We start from the raw sequence: 20,884 nt of genomic DNA on the forward strand, positions 1-20,884 counted from the left end.
ACTGGCAGTTGGCGTGCCTGCCTGCCTGCCTGCCTGCTTGCTTGATGGCCATGTTGTCGGCTTGGGCTATACAAATTAAAATTAATGATGCACTCACAACAAGCCACGGGAGACACACTCAGTTGCCCGCCCAGGTGGGTGTAAAAAAAGGCAGACGGCGGCTGTTGTCACATAAAAACTACTTTACATGCGGGCTGCATGTAACGACACTGAGCTAAGCTCTTGCACCTGGCCGGCACAGCCGGCTGGAGCACGTTGCCCACATTGCCGGAGAGCCACCTAATTTAATGCTAAAACGGCATCAACAGCACCTCTTGCGCCCTCTTACCTGCCCCGCCCCACCCCCCGCCTACTCGGCTCTCTTTGTGGCCATAGTGTTGGGCTTTTTATTTTAGTGTTGGAAATAATGTTGCATACGTTAAGGCGCTGCTTGCTAAATGTTTCATACCCACACACACATACACACACACACAGGGACAGCGGCAGGCAGTCAGGCAAAAGGTGCCCACAAAGATACACAACTCGCCGACTGAGTGGCTAAAATATGTTTATGTAGGTCGACTGGGGGGAAACCACTTCAATTTATTTTTGACCAACATATGGCAAAGAGGGGAATGCCCCAAAAACCGGGGGCCACTTTTTCTGTTGCCTTGCTGCCTGCCTGCTCGCCTGTGTAGCAAGCCCAAAAGAGGCTGCATGGGTGTCTGCTTTGGTTAGTTAGCTGCCGTTTCGTGGTGCTACTACAACAACAACAGCAGCAGTAAGCACACGCTAACAAAACAAAAGCTATTTGGCACAGGTGCGAAAGCTCTACCGGAAGGTTACCTGTAAAGATTGTAATTATTGTGCTAAGATAAAGATTATGTACTTATAGAAATAAGGAATTATATTCTATATAATATAATAAGAATAATGCTTTATATAAATTTTTTTAATATCTGTAATCACTTATTTATCGATAACATTTATTATACATATAATAATTAAATTCACACTAATTTATTTCATTATTGAATACATTTATAGACAGTTCGTTTACTGTTTTCTCTAAGTAACAAAACCCTGAACTCTGCTCAATTTATAGTTTGACCGCGTAAAAGCGGTAATCTATTATCAGTTATCGATAATATACTGTATTTCTTTCAAGCTCAATCATAGCCAAAATCTAGCTTGATAAATATATATCGATCAATAAAGATTTCATTTTTGGAGTTCTTTGTAAAGGTAAGGCTCTCTTCTAATATTTCGCACATTCTAGCTCTAGTTTTGAGTGTTCACTTGGCATACCCTATCTGCCCAGCTGCATTTGTACAGGATATCAGCAAAAACACGGGCAACATTGTTTCCGCTTAGTCGTTGTTTGGCTTTGTTTTGTTTAGTTTCAGTTTCCGTTTCAGTTTCGCTTCGCCTCGCTTTTTATCAGCACATGGTTAAGTGTTACTGCGAGTGTGTGTATGGGTCTGTGTGTGTGTGTGTGTTAGTGTGTATATTGCTTTGGCAAACGCTTTATTGTTATTTCACTTTTCATTATTGTTTTTGAAAACACAGCCATTTTCTTTTCATCAGCATTTCAATTAGGTTCGATGCGGCATGCACCATTTGGCTCGTCGCCCTAATGGGGCGGCAAAGCAAGCGTAAATGATGGGCGTGGCATGGCCACAGAAACCTTTTACACGCTCCGCTGCCTGAGCACTGGCTGCCACACAGCTGCCATATAGCTGCCACACAGCTTCAGGCTGCTTTGCCAGCGGCGACAAAGTAAATTAATCCATTAAGAGGCAAGCGATTGCCTTCCCCCTCTCTCTTCACTCTCCGCTCTACTCTGAATCTTTCTTCTTACTTGCTTTTAGCTTTTTTCTTGCTCTCCTCATGACGATGACGTGACTTGGCATTGGCTTCGCTTGGCCAGCAGTCGGGCTACGCCGGCGGGCGCTTGAAGATTGGGTCCGTTGCAGTTTTCAACTTCAATTGCTTACACTTCAATTAAGTTTGCATTGCCACACCCCCAGCCCCACTGACAGCCACCCACTCGCTTGACCAGAGTCCGTGGCATTTCTTGGCTGCTTGGCCATTTGCCCAGGCTGCAATTTGGCAGCAATTATTGCAGCTGGCCAATGCCAAGAGTCAAGAGTGACAGGGCTGGGAACATAGCTCTTAGCCATATAAATAAATTGAGGTTAATGACAACAGCAGCAACAACAACAACAACAAAACAACAGACTCGAGAAAAGTTGGAAGTTGCTGGAAGAGGGGAGTATAAGAGAGAGGGAGGGAGGGAAAGCGAGGGGGCCTCATGTTCATTAATGCCGCCCATTGCCATAAATAAAGTATCCATATCCTCGACAGTAAGTATATCAAGTGTATATACTATATGCATGTAGGTGTGCGTATGCGTGTGCATGTGTGAGTGTGTGTGTGTGAGTGCATGTGGAGCACTTAATAACCATGTCGCTTGGCGGGGAACAATTTAAGGCTAATTTTGTTTTCCCAGTGAAATATGCCGTCGCTTGCATATTAAATATGACGCTTCCAGTTGAGCACAGTGGGCTCAAATCAATTAATTTGTAATAAAAAAAAAATGATAAGTTAGAGTAAGGATAGGATATAAGGATAGTATTCAAAACTATAGATATTTATTTAAAGAGAAATATTATTTTTCTGATATGTTTCGATTCTGTTATCTATTCTGAAAATTGTTGGAAATTTATTTATTAATTTATTTATTATATTCATTTGAGCTATATATTGTCCCATACCCTTGTCCAGCTTTCTCTGCTTTCAATACTGAATCATGGCTCTCTTTACATAAGTAAGGAATGAAATAATATTATAAATTAGCTCGCTTTAAACTAAAATATATTCATTTATATCTGAGAAAAGAAACTGAAGGCGAGAACTAAAAAGACAACGGTATATGTTGCAAGACTCTTGTAAATTTCCTTTGTGATGGTGATTGACTTGAATATCTCTTCTAAATTTTAATTTCTATAGTATAAGATCTACTATCCTTCTTAAATAGATTTTTCAATAGATCTTGCAATTTCCAAAATATTAATAATACTTATACTGCTAATAATACTATATACTAATAATACTATAACTACCAGCATATTTGATTCAGAAAGTCTAGTATTAAATCTAGCTTCAATCTGTGAGTTTTCCTTCAAAGATGAACATTTTCTGTTTTATGGAAAAAATACAAAACTTATGCACAGTTTTTTTTCTCTTCTTAAATTCTGAGTACACGCAGCTTATAAATATTTGAAATACTGAATCAAATTTGTATTCTATTAAGCTTTAAATTCTATGCATTTCCCAAATGAGATTCTGGGAAATTCAATCATGAATTTTTCTCTGCATATATTTCCACATGTTTCTTGCATTAACTTCATATTGAGATGTTGTTTCTCTTATGTCTATAAATAAGTATTTCCAAGAATTTCCCATCAGAGTCCTTTGTATTTATTTAATGAACCGCCAGAGTTCTTGGCACATAAACGGCTCTTGCATATTTTATTGAATGCCTCAAGAGTTTCGTGCCCATTGTCTGGCATTCGAAATGCGTATTATATATGCATAAATAATACAAAATATAAATATGAACCAAGCTCAGCCGAAGAGCGATGCTGTGAGCGTGTTGACAGCTCAGTTTCTTAGCATTTCTCTCCTTGAATACACTAAATAGAGGTAATTGGAGTTAGTGATGGAGCAGGAGCGGAATTCGTATATAAATTTAGCTGATCATGAAGAAGAGATTGTAGGCAACAGCTAAAGGAAATTTTAGCCTACAATAAATAAATAAATAATATAAATTAGTAGGAGACAAATAAGATAATAATAATATTATATTTCAACATTTTTAGTATTTGATGATTTAAAATTAAAAATTAAATAAAAAATAAATAATGAAAAAAAAAAAAAAAAAAAAAAATTATTTAAAAAAATCATAAAATTCATATTTTCGCCCAGAGAAAGAGAAAGAAAGAGCACACACTCTAGGGTTAGAGTATTCAACTATTCGATATTATGAAATCGAATTCTTATAAGCTTTTGTTTTTGGTTTTTATGCCAGCCTCTTGTCAAGTACAAAGAAATATCCCGATGTCTGAGTGAGGTTTACACGCGAGCAGTTAAAGTGTTTATGTGTATGTGTGTGGGTGTGTGAGAGCGTCTGGCAAGGCACATTATGTAAATTATTTGCACGAGTTTTCAATTTTGGTAAAACGCTTTGGGGCTTTATTAGGCCACAAAGGCGAAAGTTGGGTATATCAAGAAATATGATTAAAATGACATTTGATGGCGCCAACAAAACTTGAACCGGGCTCAGCTCGACTTAAGCTAAAGCAAATTAAGTTACAAAGCGAGAGAGCGAGAGTGAGGGAAAGAGAGACAGAGAGAGAGAGTCAAAGCGAGCTTGTGCATAAATATATGCATGAGTTTAGTTTTAGAGCAAATATGCTTAGACATGGCCAGAGGTTCTGTTGGCATGTAAACTGCCATTAGAGGCGACCCCAGCATACTTGCCACATGTGTTGTTTTAACAACAGCAACAACAACAACAGCAACAACAGCAACAATTGTTGTCTTGCAGTTTTAAGTAAACACAGCATAAATTCCACAGGCAACAACTTATTCACTTTTGTTTTGATAGTCCGCAAAATGCCCCAAAAATAAACTGGCTAACGGATGTGCTATGCTGTCTCTGTCTCTCTCTCTCTCTCTTTCCCTCTCTCTCGCTCTGCATGCTGGCGCATGTGTGTCTTTGGTCCCTTGTTGCTTGCGCTATCTCCCAACAGTCTCAACCAAATGAGAACTGACAGCAACCAAGAAATTTCTTTCTTTTCAGCTTTTGGACTGTTGCTGCTGCTGTTTGTTGCGAGTTGCTGCAAGCTTAGATAAATTTGCCAACACCACAAAAATAACAAAATTGTGCGGTTAGCTGCAAGGATTTGGTCATTTTTTGCGGACAATGCTGCAGCTCCAACTCCAGCAGTTGGCCATTTGTAAATAATTAGAAACCAGAAACTTTTTTGGCCAGCTAAAGCAGCTAACTGGACATGCCAACTGCCAAGCTGGCAACTGGCAACTGCACCATTGCTCTGGTCTGTTGCTCAAATATGCGTTTCCCACAAATCATGGTTAACTGGGGAACTTGCTGAAGACTTGGCTCTTCCTAGAGCTGAAATCATACCTGAATGGCGAATAACGAGCTGCTCGGAGCAAATGATTTTATAAAATATTCGATCTATTGTTGAATAGTAAATAAATATTAATATTAATTTATATAATACCAAATATATCAAATATAAATATATGAATAGTAAATAAATATTAATATTAATTTATATAATACCAAATATATCAAATATAAATATATTTTCATAATTTAATTAGATATTGTGAGGCTAAATATTTTACAGCATTGACAGCTTTTTAATACCCATAGAAGCTTCAGTAATTATATAAATACTCTACGACATTTTAGATGCCCATAGAAGCTTTAGTAATTATAGCAGAAATACATTATAATTTTGCTGCTGCTCAATTGGGGCTTTTATCTAAGGTTTCAGTTAAGTGCAATTACTGTGGAGGCGAGAACTTAATTAACATAAAGATAAACCATCAAAAATACCTGCCAGTCGTCTGCAGAGGCCTTTCAGCGTGCTTTTGTTAATTGAGCATGCAACAGCAGCAGCATCAGCGGCAGCAACAGCATCTCTTGCTACAACAATGATGCGTGCTATAAACGAGCGAATTACGTAAAAGCGATAGCCATAACCACGTAAGCGATGCTCACGTGTCACGTTATGTGTGTGAGAGAGAGAGAGAGATGAAGAGGGAGAGGAAGAGGAAGACGGAGAGGGAGCTAAAGGCATTCAATGGATGTGGGTGGGCGTGTGGGTGTGGCTGTGGCTGTGGGTGGGTTGGCCGAGTCGCTTTCAACTTGAATGTGGAACAAAAATTAATATGCTCGGCATATGGCAAGGCCATTTTAATAGCCAGCAACACGGGCAACAACAACAAGCAGCAGGAGCAGCAGCAGCAGCAGGTGCCAAACAATAGAGAGAAGACACAACAGACAGAGAGACAGACGGACAGACAGACAGAGGGACATATAGACAGGTAGCAGCTGCTGTTCCTGCTGCCGTTCTAGTGCCATGCCGCCCACTGCCACGCCCACAACCACACTCACAGACACACACGCACGCACATACTCATAGCTATGCACAATGTACTTAAAGCCTAAGTACTGTTAGCTAACGGAGCATTTCATAATGGCATGTACCGAATTCCATTTAATAACATTTAATCAGCTAACAAAATAACATTTGATGGCACGTTAAAGAAGATTGGAAACAAATTGATTGTGTGGATGGTATACAGATATAGGAACAAGTCAACAACAAGAAGAAGAGAATAACAAGAAAAAGTCTTTAAGCATTGAGTCGAACCTAACGGAAATAGGCTTCAGATGGAAATCTATAAAAATCTAATCTGAAATATTGTATATAATAAAATATATATGCTGAAAAAGTTTAAATAAGTATGAAGAGGGATAACTTTGTAGACATCTAATCTATAATCTAGTATTACAAATTGAAGTCTAAATGCTATATTCTATAAATAATAATAGTAAATAATAAAATAAAAAAAAATAAAAAATAATAATAATAATAATAATCATAATCATAATAATAATAAATATTAATAAATTCTTTAAATTTTTAAAAATTATATTTTTCTTGTATACATTAATCGACTATACCTCATATATTCCCCAACTGCCTTCTATCACTTGTTAAATATTTTATCCACAAAGAAGCTCTAATATTTCAATGTCATAAATAAATCCGCCTTATGTCAGCTTTCATTAAATTCGTTTGCTTTAGATATCAAATGAGATAAACGTGCCGAATTTACCATACCTCTTCGAATTAACAGCAATGATTTTTTGGGCTGTTCCTAAAATCGTTTGCGATCAATTTTTAAAAAGATAAAAATAAAAAAAAATTGGTTGACTAAAAATTGAAGCAAATAAATAATGTTTATATGGTATATAAAGCTAACGGGGCAGTAATAAAAAAGTTGGTTTTGTAGGAATTAAAATAAATATATTAAGTAAATAAATAAAGATGACATGAGTAGCATAATTTTTATTATGTAGTTTATATAATATACATTTTTTATTTTTGCATTTTCACATTTTTATTTGATTTACATATATTATTTGTTCATACATTTGGTATTATTTTCCTAAAAGTTTTCACAAAAAAAAGGAGAAGATGGAAAATGTTTGTTGTAAATTGTTTGAAAGTGAATGTGAGAACTCGCTGTTATCTGCTCTCTGTTACAGCGACTGCTGCTTCGTCTACTGTTTCTGCTGCTGCTGCTGCTCCTGCTGGTCGTGTTACTCCTGCTGGCATGTCCCAAAGGACTAAATGGCTGTTCACTTATCTTGGTTTGGTGGCGTTGGTGTGGCTGCGGCTATTGCGACTGTTGCCATGCGTTGCACATACGCCACGCTGTCGACCGATTCATTTCCTGCTATCGAATTTCCCAAATTTCCCCCGACAGCATCAAAAGGCTTTGTTGCCAAGACAGCTGGCCGCGGCACATCCTCGAGCTGATTGCACAAAGCCCCAGGCATTTCTCCGCAGAAACAAATTAATGTACAACGAACAAAAAAATGAGATGGAAATAAAAAGGAACTTGGGCAATGATTCACATTCTCAAACTCAAATCCAGCAACGTCGCCGTCGCCGTCGCCGTCTCTTGATTATATGCCGATAAGTTTCTTGTGGTTTTTCGCGTGCCACGTGATAAGCAAACAACAGCGGCGAGAACTTTGAGTGAGATTTTCTTTTTTATTTTCAAATTGTATTTCCTTGGGTTTTCCATGTAGCCGTACGCTTAAATTGCCGGATATTTGTTTGAGCTTTAAATAACAAATCATTATCGATGCGCATTATAAATTTTGCACTCTGGACGCCAGCCAGGCCTGACTGGGCCGCAGGGCCATTAGGACGAGAGCAAAGGACCGGGATAGGCATAGACTAGGCATAGGCGAGGCAAGGCGAGGCAAGGCGAGGCAATTTCCTAATGACAAGGACACTTGTAAAATCACATTGAATAATATTGCATTTGTAGTCGGCGAGCAGATTAATTTCCGGCATTTAGACTTAATTCCCAAGTTGGCAAAATGTTGAGCAGCGGAAGGGACAAGCGGCGGGACTGGGAGCCAAATGTGAGCATAGACTCGTTGTCGGCGATGTAACAGCAATCGATGCAATCGGCTAAGGACCAATTTACCAACATGTCAACGGCCAAGCACAAGGACAACGAAGCAGCTAGTCGGCAGAGGGAATGGGAGTGGAAGTGGGAGTCGGAGTAGGAGCAGGAGCTCAGCTTGGAGAGGTTAGATTTGCACACATTACCACTCAATCTTCATATATGTGATATGCAGGGTTTAGCCACATGCCTCTAGCTATGTATGTGTGTGTGTGTGTGTGTGTGAGTGGTCTCTGTGGTTGGAACTAGGATATGGCCAAGCCTTTTGGCCTCCACATGCACATAATGTCCACATGACCGCAAAGATTTATTTACAATTGTGTTGAGACATAATTCCTTTTGATCGATTGCGGCCAGCAGACACAGTGCTCCACTCTAACTCTCAATCTATCTCCCTCTCTCTCTCTCTCTCTCTTTCCCTCTCCCTGAATTGGCTAGCATTGCGGTCAGCTGCAAGTGACGATTCTTTTGGCTTTGCCTCTGTCTACAGCTGCACTCGCCGTTCGCTGCAATCGTGAGGGCAGCTGCTCGGAGAGCGAGCAGGCTCTCAGTGCTGAATTATTTGTGCAATTTATGTGGCTTTGATTTCATTGGCAAAGATGTACGGCAAGTAAGCAGCCGAGCGACGTTCTCTGTGCAATTTACGACAGCAATTCGATAATTTGTGCTGCTCAAAGCCAAACGGAAATCGAAATGGGCTGTTGGGTAAGGGGGTAGGGGAACGGCTGCAGAACTTGTCTGGCTCCATGTGACAATGACTTTAGCTCATGTGGTTGTGGCTAATTCTCAACAAGTTTAGGCGACATTCATCGCCTATGAAGATTCGAACTGGCCTGTTAACATTTGGCTGAACTCTATAGAAGACCGTGAATTAAAAATAATATTTGAGTGCGAAATCGAGGAGAGGATAAGTTCTTATCATACCAAGTGCTTAGCATAGTTGGGTCTGAAATCTGGTGAAAAATTCGTGAGATAGAGGCAGGCGATGTTTAACAAAGTATTTTTGTGGCATCATGTGAATATTTTAAAAATTAAAAAAATATTAAATTCATAGTGTGGTGAATACAAATATTTAATGCCACTTTATAATTAAAAAGTTATCTTAAAATTGGATTAAAAAAAAAAAAAAAAAAAAAAAAAATACTTAATTGAAATACTGTGATAGTATATATATTTTTTTATACTCTACATTCTATGTTTTACTTCTCCTGTCATGCCGCAATTTCTAGCCAAATATGTAAAAAAATTCTGATAAATTTGCTAAACATTTGTAAATGGATTGTTGGAGTGCATATTAATAATGAATATGCCAAGGAATATCTTTATATATACTTCATGCGAATATAGTGCATAGCATAGCCAAGATACTCTCATTTCATGCATAGCTCAATCAATATTTACTAAAATCCGTCTTAGGCAAATAGAGCTGTATAGATAGTCTCAGATACTGTGATTGCGCTCAGAAAGCTTAGAGTCTATTATGACCATAAATATGCATAACTGTAGCTCAAGCTGAATCACAACCCTTTGAATTGCCAAACGTCCTTTGTGTCCATTCAAGAGAAATGCGCACTTAACGCATTCTGATGGCAACTGCTGCTGAGCATTGTGGCATTTAATGCTGCCCCATGCTAGTAGCCAACACACACACACACACACACACACACACTCGCATAAGCTGAGACTCGCATAAATCCTTAGAGTGCGCACTTAACTCCTTTTTACGCTACGACAAAGTACATTTACTAATGACCAAGTCAAACAATGGCGTCGCCTCACCGAGCCAACTTCCCTCTGAAGTGAAAATTGTGCAGCTGGAAGTAGAAGAAGAATAGCGGAGGGAGAGAGGGGAGGGCAGACAAGTTGAGAGAGGAGACGAGGCTTGCTGCCCCCGCGAAGTAGCAATTTACGCGCTGAAGGAGGCGGCGGCCAACTGCAAGATGGTGACAAAGCACGCAGCAGCAGCAGCAGCAGGAGTCGGCGACATCGTCATGGTTGCTGCTAGATTTAGCTTCAAGTGATGGCAGCCAGAGCAGCAGCAGCAGCAGGAGTAGGAGGAGCAGGAGCAGGAGCAACTGTCGCAGCAGCACAAGCAACAGCAGCAGCATGTTAATTGCAGCAGCGACAGCAGCAACAACTGCAGCAAACAGTGGGAATCGTGTTTAAATAGCGTGAATGCTCACTCATACACACACACAGGCGCAGACACCTACACACACACACAGACGCACACACAGACACACACACCTACACATGTACACTTCCAGCTTGCATTCTACTATTTTCTTTATATTGTATTAAAATTGAAAATAAGTAAGAAGGCAACAACGTCGAATATTACGAGTTAATGGCACTTTAGATACCCTGTAAAAGGCACAAGGTGTGATCCACTCATAATTGTAAGCATTGAAAATATTTAATTATTGTTAAAAGACTTTGTAATACAGGAACTTGCAATTGAGATACCCTGTAGATTAGGAAAACTTTCAGAAAATGTCAGACTACCAGCTGTCTGTATGCAGAGAATGACTGTTAATGGAAATAGAGTTTTAAATATCTTATAAAAATCAAATCAATTAATAGTCAGTAATTAAAAGGGTGCTGTTGATATATACCCTGTAAAATACTTGAAAATATGCAGTAGAAATAACTGATTTTATTAAAAGTTTGCTGTTGTAAATAGAGAGAGAAATGCCGTATAAAAAGAGAAGGAGTATAAGGTTGGCACTTGCCATACCCTGTAGATAGCATACACTTTGATGAAATCTGATAGATAAGCGCGAAAGCGAACATTTTTATACAAATTTATCGCTAGACTTGAATATACCCTGTAATCTAAAAAAAGGGGAAACTCTAATGACTTATAAATGCGGATATCGATATTATTGTATAAATTTAGTTTTCTATATAATCACCAGTTCTTAGATCTTATTTTTGATTACGCTCCAGATACCCTTTTCCTTAAAGAACCTTAAAGTATGTGATTTACATACTCTTCTGACATACCCATTAATACCTTTTAGCGAAACTGAATAATATAGTGAAAAGTTGTTAACTGCAAAGAAAAGAAAATGAAAAATTGCATACGCCGCACGGCTTTAAATGTTGATGAAGTAATTAGTTGCATATGGGCAGGCAAAATGTGTATTTAAATATGTATGTGTGTGTGAGAGAGATGGAGAAAGAGAGAGAGAGAGAGAGCTGTCGTCAGTCTGCGTCGCACATAGAAAACTGTAATTGAAAATATGCAGAACTTTTGGCGAGGCATTGTAAACTTTTTCCATTTATTAAATTTGCAGCACGAGCGAATCACTGAGAGTGTATGTGTGTGTGTGTGTGTGCGTGTGTATTTAATTATTTTTATATGCGGTATACACAATATCGTATGGAAAGTTTGCCTTTCGGCAATGATTTTGCTGTCAGCTTTTGGGGAATATTATATTTTGGCTTTTGAGTTGAGCTTTTCATAATTTTCATATTTTGCTTTTTGTTCTTTTCGCTTGTTGCTCATTGATTAATTTAGCCGGAGGTCGGACAGCGTTCGAGAAGATGACACTGCTGAACTATGGCTCGTACGAGGAGTACCTGGACCACTTCATCGACATCAACGATGTTCGCTATATACGCAACTGGAACGTCAGCAGGCAATTCATTCAGACTGCCTGTGGCAAGAGCTGCATGGGTCCCCTGCTGACCCGTTCCGAGTTCGCCGAGCAGCGCAAGAAGCTCGAATTCATGTGGAATCCCCGCGGCAAGGGCGTCAGCTACAAGGGCGACGATGAAGTCCTGAAGCAGTTCGCCCTACGCGAACTGAAGCTGATCAATAAACAGATATCAGTGAGTTGAAGTAGTTAAGCTCAATGAATCTCTGAAAATAGTTTGTATAGATCGCATTCAATTGACATTCGCAGACCATTGTCTTCCTGATAATGCGCTCGCAGAAGGGCTTCGACATCTCGGGCTACATCGACCTGGAGCAGAGCTTGCGCGAGTCGAGCTGCAGGAACTCCGAGCACTATGTCAACTGGCAGGCCATATTCGAGGGCAAGGCGAAGCTGGTGCCAGGGCCCCACGACCTGAGCTACTTCGACTGGTACTCGAACAAGGTGCGCTTCAACGACAGCGCCAACTTTCGCGTCATCCCGACCGGGGCCCACAGCCTCCTGATGATGCATCGCGGTGATCTCAAGGTAGTCTGCGTGAATGCCGGCTGCAACTGCAGCGACAGTCGGAACGCCATCCGCAATGTCTACAGGTCGAGCATCTATGGGGACTGCATGTTCTTCGATCACATCATACGGCGCATCCCTTAGTCAGTCGCCGCTCAAAGGCAGCGACAGCCAGCGGAAACTATGAGTGACACGCAGATTATATGCCAAATACCCACACAAATAAATATGTTATAGAACGCATATGATACGAGCTTGATCATTTAATTCCACTGCTTCGGCATGCCTCGATGACCCCGCCCCCACTCTGCTCCCGCTCTCTGCCAAAGGGAATTTGTCGTTGACAGTTTACGTAAATTGCTTTTCATATCTTATCAGTTTTTGCCACAGTTATGCCTGCTGACGTTTTGATGGACATTTTGAGGCCTCCAACACAGTCTATCTCTCTCTCTCTCATCATAGTGAACGGAAATTACCCGAGCTTTATAATATTTTATGTTTGCTCAACAGTTTTCCATGTTGCGAGCCATAAATCTATTAGCAGCAGTCGCAGTTCCTGCTGCTGTCGAGCGCTCACAGTCTCTGGCTATTGGCCTGTTATTTCGTTTGTCACTTTCCATTATCCTTGCAGCTAGCTAGCTAGCCGAGGCTGTCCTTGCAGTTTATTTTAAGCACTGCATTTGACAGTCAGCCGCATGTCAATCGCTCAGCAAATTAATTAAGTCCTTGCCAGCCAAATATACTTAGAGCTAAGCTTAGGCTAGGTATTGGTTGAGTTTAGGTTAATTTTCTTTAATTGTGAATAAATGATTAGGAATGCGAACATGTGAATGCATTTGAAGGCAATGTGTGCTGATTTTATTGCCCGAAACGAATTTATGCTTATGCCTCAAAGCAATTTCAGATTGGTTCTCTAAATATTTAATATATACAATAAATTGATTATTATTATTAATTATAATATTTAATTGTAAATAGAAAAACAAATTTAATTTTTTATTGATTATATTAGTATTATACATATAACATAATAAATATACAAATAATTATAATAGTAATTTGAAAAAGAATCTAAAATTTAAAAAATTATAATTACCATTACACATTTTATATTAATATTTGCAAATATTGTTTTTATAGTGAAAATATTATTCTTATCATTAGAATTTAATGTACATAAGTACATTTTGGTAATTCCTATGTATACCAAAATTTCTCACTATGTTAAACTGAATTTATATGAAAATTCTTCAACACATTTTGCTCTTCTCGAACATGATTTTGCTTTTCAACTAATTTAATATAGCAAATACTCCACTCGAGCACATGCATTATGTAGCAAATATAATATGGGAGAGGTCAGTTGCAATAAATAACGAATGGATTTAAATTATGATTTAAATGTCATTCGCTGTGGCATATAAAATTTAATTTGCATACGCAATTGCGACTAGCTGCTAATTTATGCGACGCACACATCTCCACTTCGTTCCCTTTCTCTGTGTCTATCTGTCTCTGTCTCTCTGCCGAGATGGTCCCTTAAATTACTAGATGCAGGCAAGTCGAGGTGCTCAGTTTACTTCTAGTTACTGTTAACCTTGGGCTCTGTCCTTGCTGGCAATTAAAATAAACATTAGGTCCTGCATTGGAGATGCTGAGACGCATGTCCTCCGCCTAGGCTGGGGTGCCTTAAGAGCAGTCAGCAGACACAAAAATGCAAATAAAGAGAGCAAGAGCGAGAGCGACAGAGATGGAGAGAGGTTACTCAGTGCACACACACTTTATATATAGATAGATACACTTCCCTATCTGCCTTTACATTCAGTTATGTTAAATTTTGTCATAATGAATTGTCCTTCTGCCCTAGTTGGCAAATAAATTTCGAGAAAATCAAGTTGCAATTGCCAGAAATTTGTTTGCCACACATAACCAAATTGCCGCTCTCGCTTCAACTGCCTCTCTATGCGCTTCACAAAAGCAATCAGCCTCGTTTTTGGTTTGCCTTCAGCTATGACAAATTCCTTTCCTTTTGGCTTATTTATAAATTTATTCATGAACATTTATTCAAGTGGCCTACACTTAATATTGTTAAATGCATAATTTATTGATAGTTTATGATATCGATTCAATTTGGTTGTTATTGTTGTTGCCGTCACTATAATTGGCAACATGTGCAAATAATGAGGTCAATGAATAATTAAATTGTTTGTCAGCAAAGGACATATGAAGTAGGTCTGTGTAAGACTAGTTTTTCCTTTTCTGGCCAGACATTCCAGCATTTGATTTGGTCAGAGTTTTGAGATTTGCGAGAAAAATAAATAAAATACAACGAAATATTTTCAATTTCATTTGATTTTCTGAATATATAAGTTTAGATTCTTATGAGAAATTCCAAGATGAAATTTCGCCTAAATATCTCCACCACTTCAGTTGTCTTTCACTAATACTAAATCCAACTTTTATTAATCGGGAAAACAGTTTTGGGAACATTCTTTTCTTTTTTTTGTGAATATTTTGCTGACATTCTAATTGGATTCAGGGGTCAGCCGGAGTGCTCATAATTTATGTGTTAGACCCTTGGCGGCATATGCCATATGCTGGGGCACAAAAATCATAATAATATTACTCAAAGCCTGTCCCAAAATACGTCAAATAAATAATTTAGGCGCTCAGCGGCAGGAGAGAAAGAGACAGGCGGTCTAGGGCGACTGCGACGGAAAACCCTTTCAAGCCAAATAAACACATAAAGCAGCACAATAAGAAAAGGCAGAGCCATAGCCACAGCCACAGCCACAGCCAGAGCCAAGGCCATAGCCAGGGCCAGAGTCAGAGCCAGGGCCAGAGTCAGAGCCAGGGCGTCAAGGTACTCGTCGCACATAAAACTGAGAGCTGAAGCCGAGTAAAGGGCATATGAAATTATGTTGCATGCCACAAATGCCAGTCGAGTCGGCATTGAGGCTGAGTGTGGGACTAAAGAAAGAGAACAATCATAAAATGTGACCAATAATGAAAATAATGAACAAAACAAATGACAGCAATTAAATACCCTGTAAAGGGCAGATCATAAAGTGGCTGAATTTAAATGAAATAGATCTAAGAATTTTCGGAAATTGATATAAATTAAATCATCAAATTCATTATGAATAGATGATTATATGATAGTTCGATTTTATAGGTTGCATAGGAATTTATATATATATTTTAAATAGTTATGGATATATAATTTGAATGAGCAGCTTAGCTAAACCCGCCTTGAAGTATATGCAGAGTATGCAGATAGCTGGTGTTGCCAGCCCTAAAAGCCCTTCACTTAAGCAGCATTCATTCGATGCTCTTTAGGCCTCCTGTGCATACACATTTTATGCCCATTTTATAGCAAATAAACAGGGTATCTTGGCTATCAATATGCTCACCTCCAGCTTATCCACAATTCTATTAGCAGCAGCTGTGAGCTGTGAGCGCCTCGGTTCGGCTTGATTGAATCGGTTCTGGGTTACCCATCGCCTGCCTCACCCCCTCACCGGCTTACCGGCTTACCGACTGCGTTGCTTGTCGCAAATGGCCCGAACGAGACTCGTATATAAAGCGTAAATTGGCAATCCTCAAAAGGTGGCTTCGCACTAAGGGTCAAGTGGGCGGCGCGCTGCAACGAGGAAGGCGGCAAGCGGTATTCCATAAGCCACAACTTCAGCTTGGTCAAAGTTTCTGCTGTGTCTGTGACAAATGGCAGCCACACTGCCAAATGGAAGCTGCAATCGAATCGAACTAAATTCAATTTGATCAAAATATAACAAATTGCAATTGAATTCGATTTAATTACATTGCATGTTACGTATACGCGACGTGTTTCATTTCTCTGGTACGTTGCATATTACGCATACGCAGCGTAAAACCCCATTTTATGTATCCTTTCATATTTCAATAAGCAATGCAATATATTTTTCTTTGTTGACCCCATATCAGTGACCATTAAGCCAACCAGCTGCACACACACAGCCACACACACACACATATATGCAAAAATAGCCACAATCTATAAGCTAAATTTATGAGCCAGACAAAAGCTTGTAAACCACAAATCAAACTGCAATACAAAAGCGCCAAAACAGCAACAACAACAACAACAACAGTAACAATTATGAATCAAGTAAAAGCAATTGTAAATTTTCTAACTGATGTCATTTTGTCTATATATCATGTGTCTGTCCATTCGTCTGTCCGTCCGTCTCTCACAGCGTATCTATATGTGTTTCTGTTTTGGCGGATGCCATAAATAAAATTCAAGCAAAAGATAGACAGGCACACACACACACACAGAGACACACATACACACTCGCTCGCTCGCTCGCACACACAGTCTTGAGTTTTCGTGCAGCCGGAAATTGTTTCGCAACGTGGGAAATGTTTGATTTATGTCTGTTTTGTCAGTGGCTCCAGCACGTCCTTGCCTAGTCGCCCGCTCCCCGCTCCCCGCAGCCAGCCAGACAGTCAGTCAGAAGTTGTAAAATGTGTAATTGATGATGTGGCAAGCGCACATAAAAAACAGAAACAGATACACACACACGCACACGCCCACACACATAGACACAGACGGATATCTATGGCTAATGTGTGTCTGCGTTCGCATTTTGTTGACATTTTCGACAAAACGGCTACAAAATGGCCAACAACAATTGCCAACTGGGCCAAGATAAGTGCAGCTAAAGTGCAGGACGAGCGCGTGACGACATGCAAAACATGAGACCATGAGAGGCGCCACGGAAGTCAAGTGGCAGCCGAACGGAAACGGAAACTGCCACTGCTGCATGCAGCACAAAAACAGCCAGCCCCAGCAGAGTGGGCGGCGTGGGCGGGGCTGCTCGAACGAGTTTAAGCGCATAAAATGCTTTGATCATTTGGCAAGCAACAAGAAAAGTCATTTTGTTGCAACACCCAACGGACAGCGAACAGCAGGACAACGGAACAACAAGACAACAGGACGACAGTCACCTGCTTGTTATCCTTGCAAATAGTTTTTGTCAGTCAGTGGAGCGAGAGAAAGAGAGACTATAAGCATGTTCCTCTGCCAGCGTTGACAGCGATTCCTCTACTAGATTAACAAATTGATTTTCTTCCTGTCAAGTTTCTTGCCAGTCGAAGAATGCAGTATGTATCTGCATCTGTATCTGTATCTGTATCTGTATCTGTATCTGTAACTGTATCTGTATCTGTATCTGTATCTGTATCTGTATCTGTATCTGTATCTGTATCTGTATCTGTATCTGTATCTGTATCTGTATCTGTATCTGTATCTGTATCTGTATCTGTATCTGTATCTGTATCTGTATCTGTATCTGTATCTGTATCTGTATCTGTATCTGTATCTGTATCTGTATCTGTATCTGTATCTGTATCTGTATCTGTATCTGTATCTGTATCTGTATCTGTATCTGTATCTGTATCTGTATCTGTATCTGTATCTGTATCTGTATCTGTATCTGTATCTGTATCTGTATCTGTATCTGTATCTGTATCTGTATCTGTATCTGTATCTGTATCTGTATCTGTATCTGTATCTGTATCTGTATCTGTATCTGTATCTGTATCTGTATCTGTATCTGTATCTGTATCTGTATCTGTATCTGTATCTGTATCTGTATCTGTATCTGTATCTGTATCTGTATCTGTATCTGTATCTGTATCTGTATCTGTATCTGTATCTGTATCTGTATCTGTATCTGTATCTGTATCTGTATCTGTATCTCTATCTCTATCTCTATCTGTATCTGTATCTGTATCTGTATCTGTATCTGTATCTGTATCTGTATCTCTATCTGTATCTGTATCTGTATCTGTATCTGTATCTGTATCTGTATCTGTATCTGTATCTGTATCTGTATCTGTATCTGTATCTGTATCTGTATCTGTATCTGTATCTGTATCTGTATCTGTATCTGTATCTGTATCTGTATCTGTATCTGTATCTGTATCTGTATCTGTATCTGTATCTGTATCTGTATCTGTATCTGTATCTGTATCTGTATCTGTATCTGTATCTGTATCTGTATCTGTATCTGTATCTGTATCTGTATCTGTATCTGTATCTGTATCTGTATCTGTATCTGTATCTGTATCTGTATCTGTATCTGTATCTGTATCTGTATCTGTATCTGTATCTGTATCTGTATCTGTATCTGTATCTGTATCTGTATCTGTATCTGTATCTGTATCTGTATCTGTATCTGTATCTGTATCTGTATCTGTATCTGTATCTGTATCTGTATCTGTATCTGTATCTGTATCTGTATCTGTATCTGTATCTGTATCTGTATCTGTATCTGTATCTGTATCTGTATCTGTATCTGTATCTGTATCTGTATCTGTATCTGTATCTGTATCTGTATCTGTATCTGTATCTGTATCTGTATCTGTATCTGTATCTGTATCTGTATCTGTATCTGTATCTGTATCTGTATCTGTATCTGTATCTGTATCTGTATCTGTATCTGTATCTGTATCTGTATCTGTATCTGTATCTGTATCTGTATCTGTATCTGTATCTGTATCTGTATCTGTATCTGTATCTGTATCTGTATCTGTATCTGTATCTGTATATACATATGAATGTATCTGCATGTATAGATATGTATCTATATCATTTGTTGCATGATATTTGCCCATTGCGCTTTTGTTGCACACGACAACAATATCTTTAAGTGATGTATGCATTTGCGTGAACGCCTGTGTGTGTGCCTAATGCAGTGGAAAGCAGTTTATGCCACAAGGCGTCATTCCCTCGACACACACACACACACACATAGATACACACAGACACACACTGCACACAGGCAGACAGCTTGGAAATTTCCGCTGTTGTTTGGCTCATATTTTTGAGGCATAAATAAATTTTCATTAATTTATGCGACTGCGACGCTGAAAATGCCTTAGCGCCGGCAAAAGAGCAGCATAAGTTTCGCCTGGCGCTGCTCAGCTTTGGCGCAAGCCAACAAAATGAAGATGAAGTGAAAGAGGAAGCAAGATAAAGTGCCCAAGAAAAACAGGGCGGGCGTGTCGACGGAGCAGGCTGAAGGAAGTCAGCCAAAAAGCGCAGCCGAACATTATGGCTGCATTTTGTGGCTGCAGTCCTTGACGATGATGAATCCCGCTTGATATACTTGCCGCAAGTTATGAATGGCTAATGAAGCGCGTATTGAACAACGAAATAGCTGTATATTAAGCATACGCCGCGTGTGTTGAGTTGACCTAATTGAAATAGAATGAGCTCGCACACATCGGTATCGTTATCGATATCGTATCGTTATTCATTTAATCCATGATTCATATGCGCACGAGAACATCCATCAATAATAGCTGAGGCAAACATTTTTTAAATATCAAGCGAAATTATAAAACATATTGTATGAAAAAATAGTAAAATACTTAATTTTTTATTGGACATATCATTCATTCTGATGTGGGCTCGGAAAAACTCTTTGGTATGTTAAATATTTGACCTTTGGAGCAAGTTTCAGGCAGATTCATTTGGGTTTTGGCTGGAGCTGTTGCAACGCGGCGTATGCGTAATATATTTGAGGCTTATTTCACAGAGCTCGTACGTAGAGCGAAATGTATGCAAATAAACGGACAGAGCTCATACGCCCCGCAGCACTGTAAATACACAGACACACGTGCAGCTGAACAGCTGACATGGATAGGCAAACAGTTGCTGTTCCCATATATATATATATATATATATATATATATATATATATATATATGTGTGTGTGTGCGTATGTGTGTGCGAATTTTATTTGCGTTTGCCCAAAGGTTTAGCGGTAACGGCATTTTTGATACGACTACAAAAACTAAAGCCAAACACTAGCAACAACAACCGAAAGGTAAAGGCTAATACTCTTAAATGTTCGACTAGAAGATATCCTGCAAACATATCACTGGGTATATATTGGGACTATTTTGTAAATAAATTGAATTTATTTTACATTATTGTTCACAGGAGCCTCACATCTGTCCACATGCATATTTTAGCAACTGTAGCTTTAGCAGAATCCATACCAATGCAACGATTGTATCGCTGGCCGGTTCATGCCTTTTAGCCTCGCTGATGCCCTAGGCTCAGCACAATTTGTATGCCTGCAGCACGGGCCAGGAAAAACAAGCCCAGGCGAGGTCAGATCTTAAAGCGCTTAGTGTCAAAAGTTTGTTTATTTGTTTGTTTATGTTCTATGTTTTATGTATTTTTTTGTTTTTTTTTACGTATTTTTTGTGTGTTTGCCTAAGGGCGAACTGCTGTCATTTTACGGCTTTATCAAAACTAATAAAAAATACGCCTTAAAGCGTCAGCTTTAGCTGAAACACGTTGCGTGTGCCACGCGCAGCAATTCGCAGCAATCAGAGGCAGTGTTAATACGGTTAATGCCGCTGCGGCT

The 20,884-nt window shown here is 39.3% G+C and overlaps 1 protein-coding gene across 1 annotated transcript; it reads left to right on the top strand.

Annotated features, from left to right (window-relative positions):
* Positions 1-11,694: 11,694 nt before the first annotated feature.
* LOC6575687 (cilia- and flagella-associated protein 299) lies at positions 11,695-12,701 on the top strand. The gene is made up of 2 exons (XM_002001660.4): positions 11,695-12,126; positions 12,201-12,701. The coding sequence occupies exons 1-2, from the start codon at positions 11,839-11,841 to the stop codon at positions 12,600-12,602; spliced, it is 690 nt and encodes a 229-aa protein (XP_002001696.1). The 5' UTR covers positions 11,695-11,838; the 3' UTR covers positions 12,603-12,701.
* The last annotated feature ends 8,183 nt before the right edge of the window (positions 12,702-20,884 follow it).

Source organism: Drosophila mojavensis, unplaced genomic scaffold, assembly GCF_018153725.1.
Source record: "Drosophila mojavensis isolate 15081-1352.22 unplaced genomic scaffold, ASM1815372v1 contig_36, whole genome shotgun sequence".
Taxonomy (NCBI): Eukaryota; Metazoa; Arthropoda; class Insecta; order Diptera; family Drosophilidae; genus Drosophila; species Drosophila mojavensis.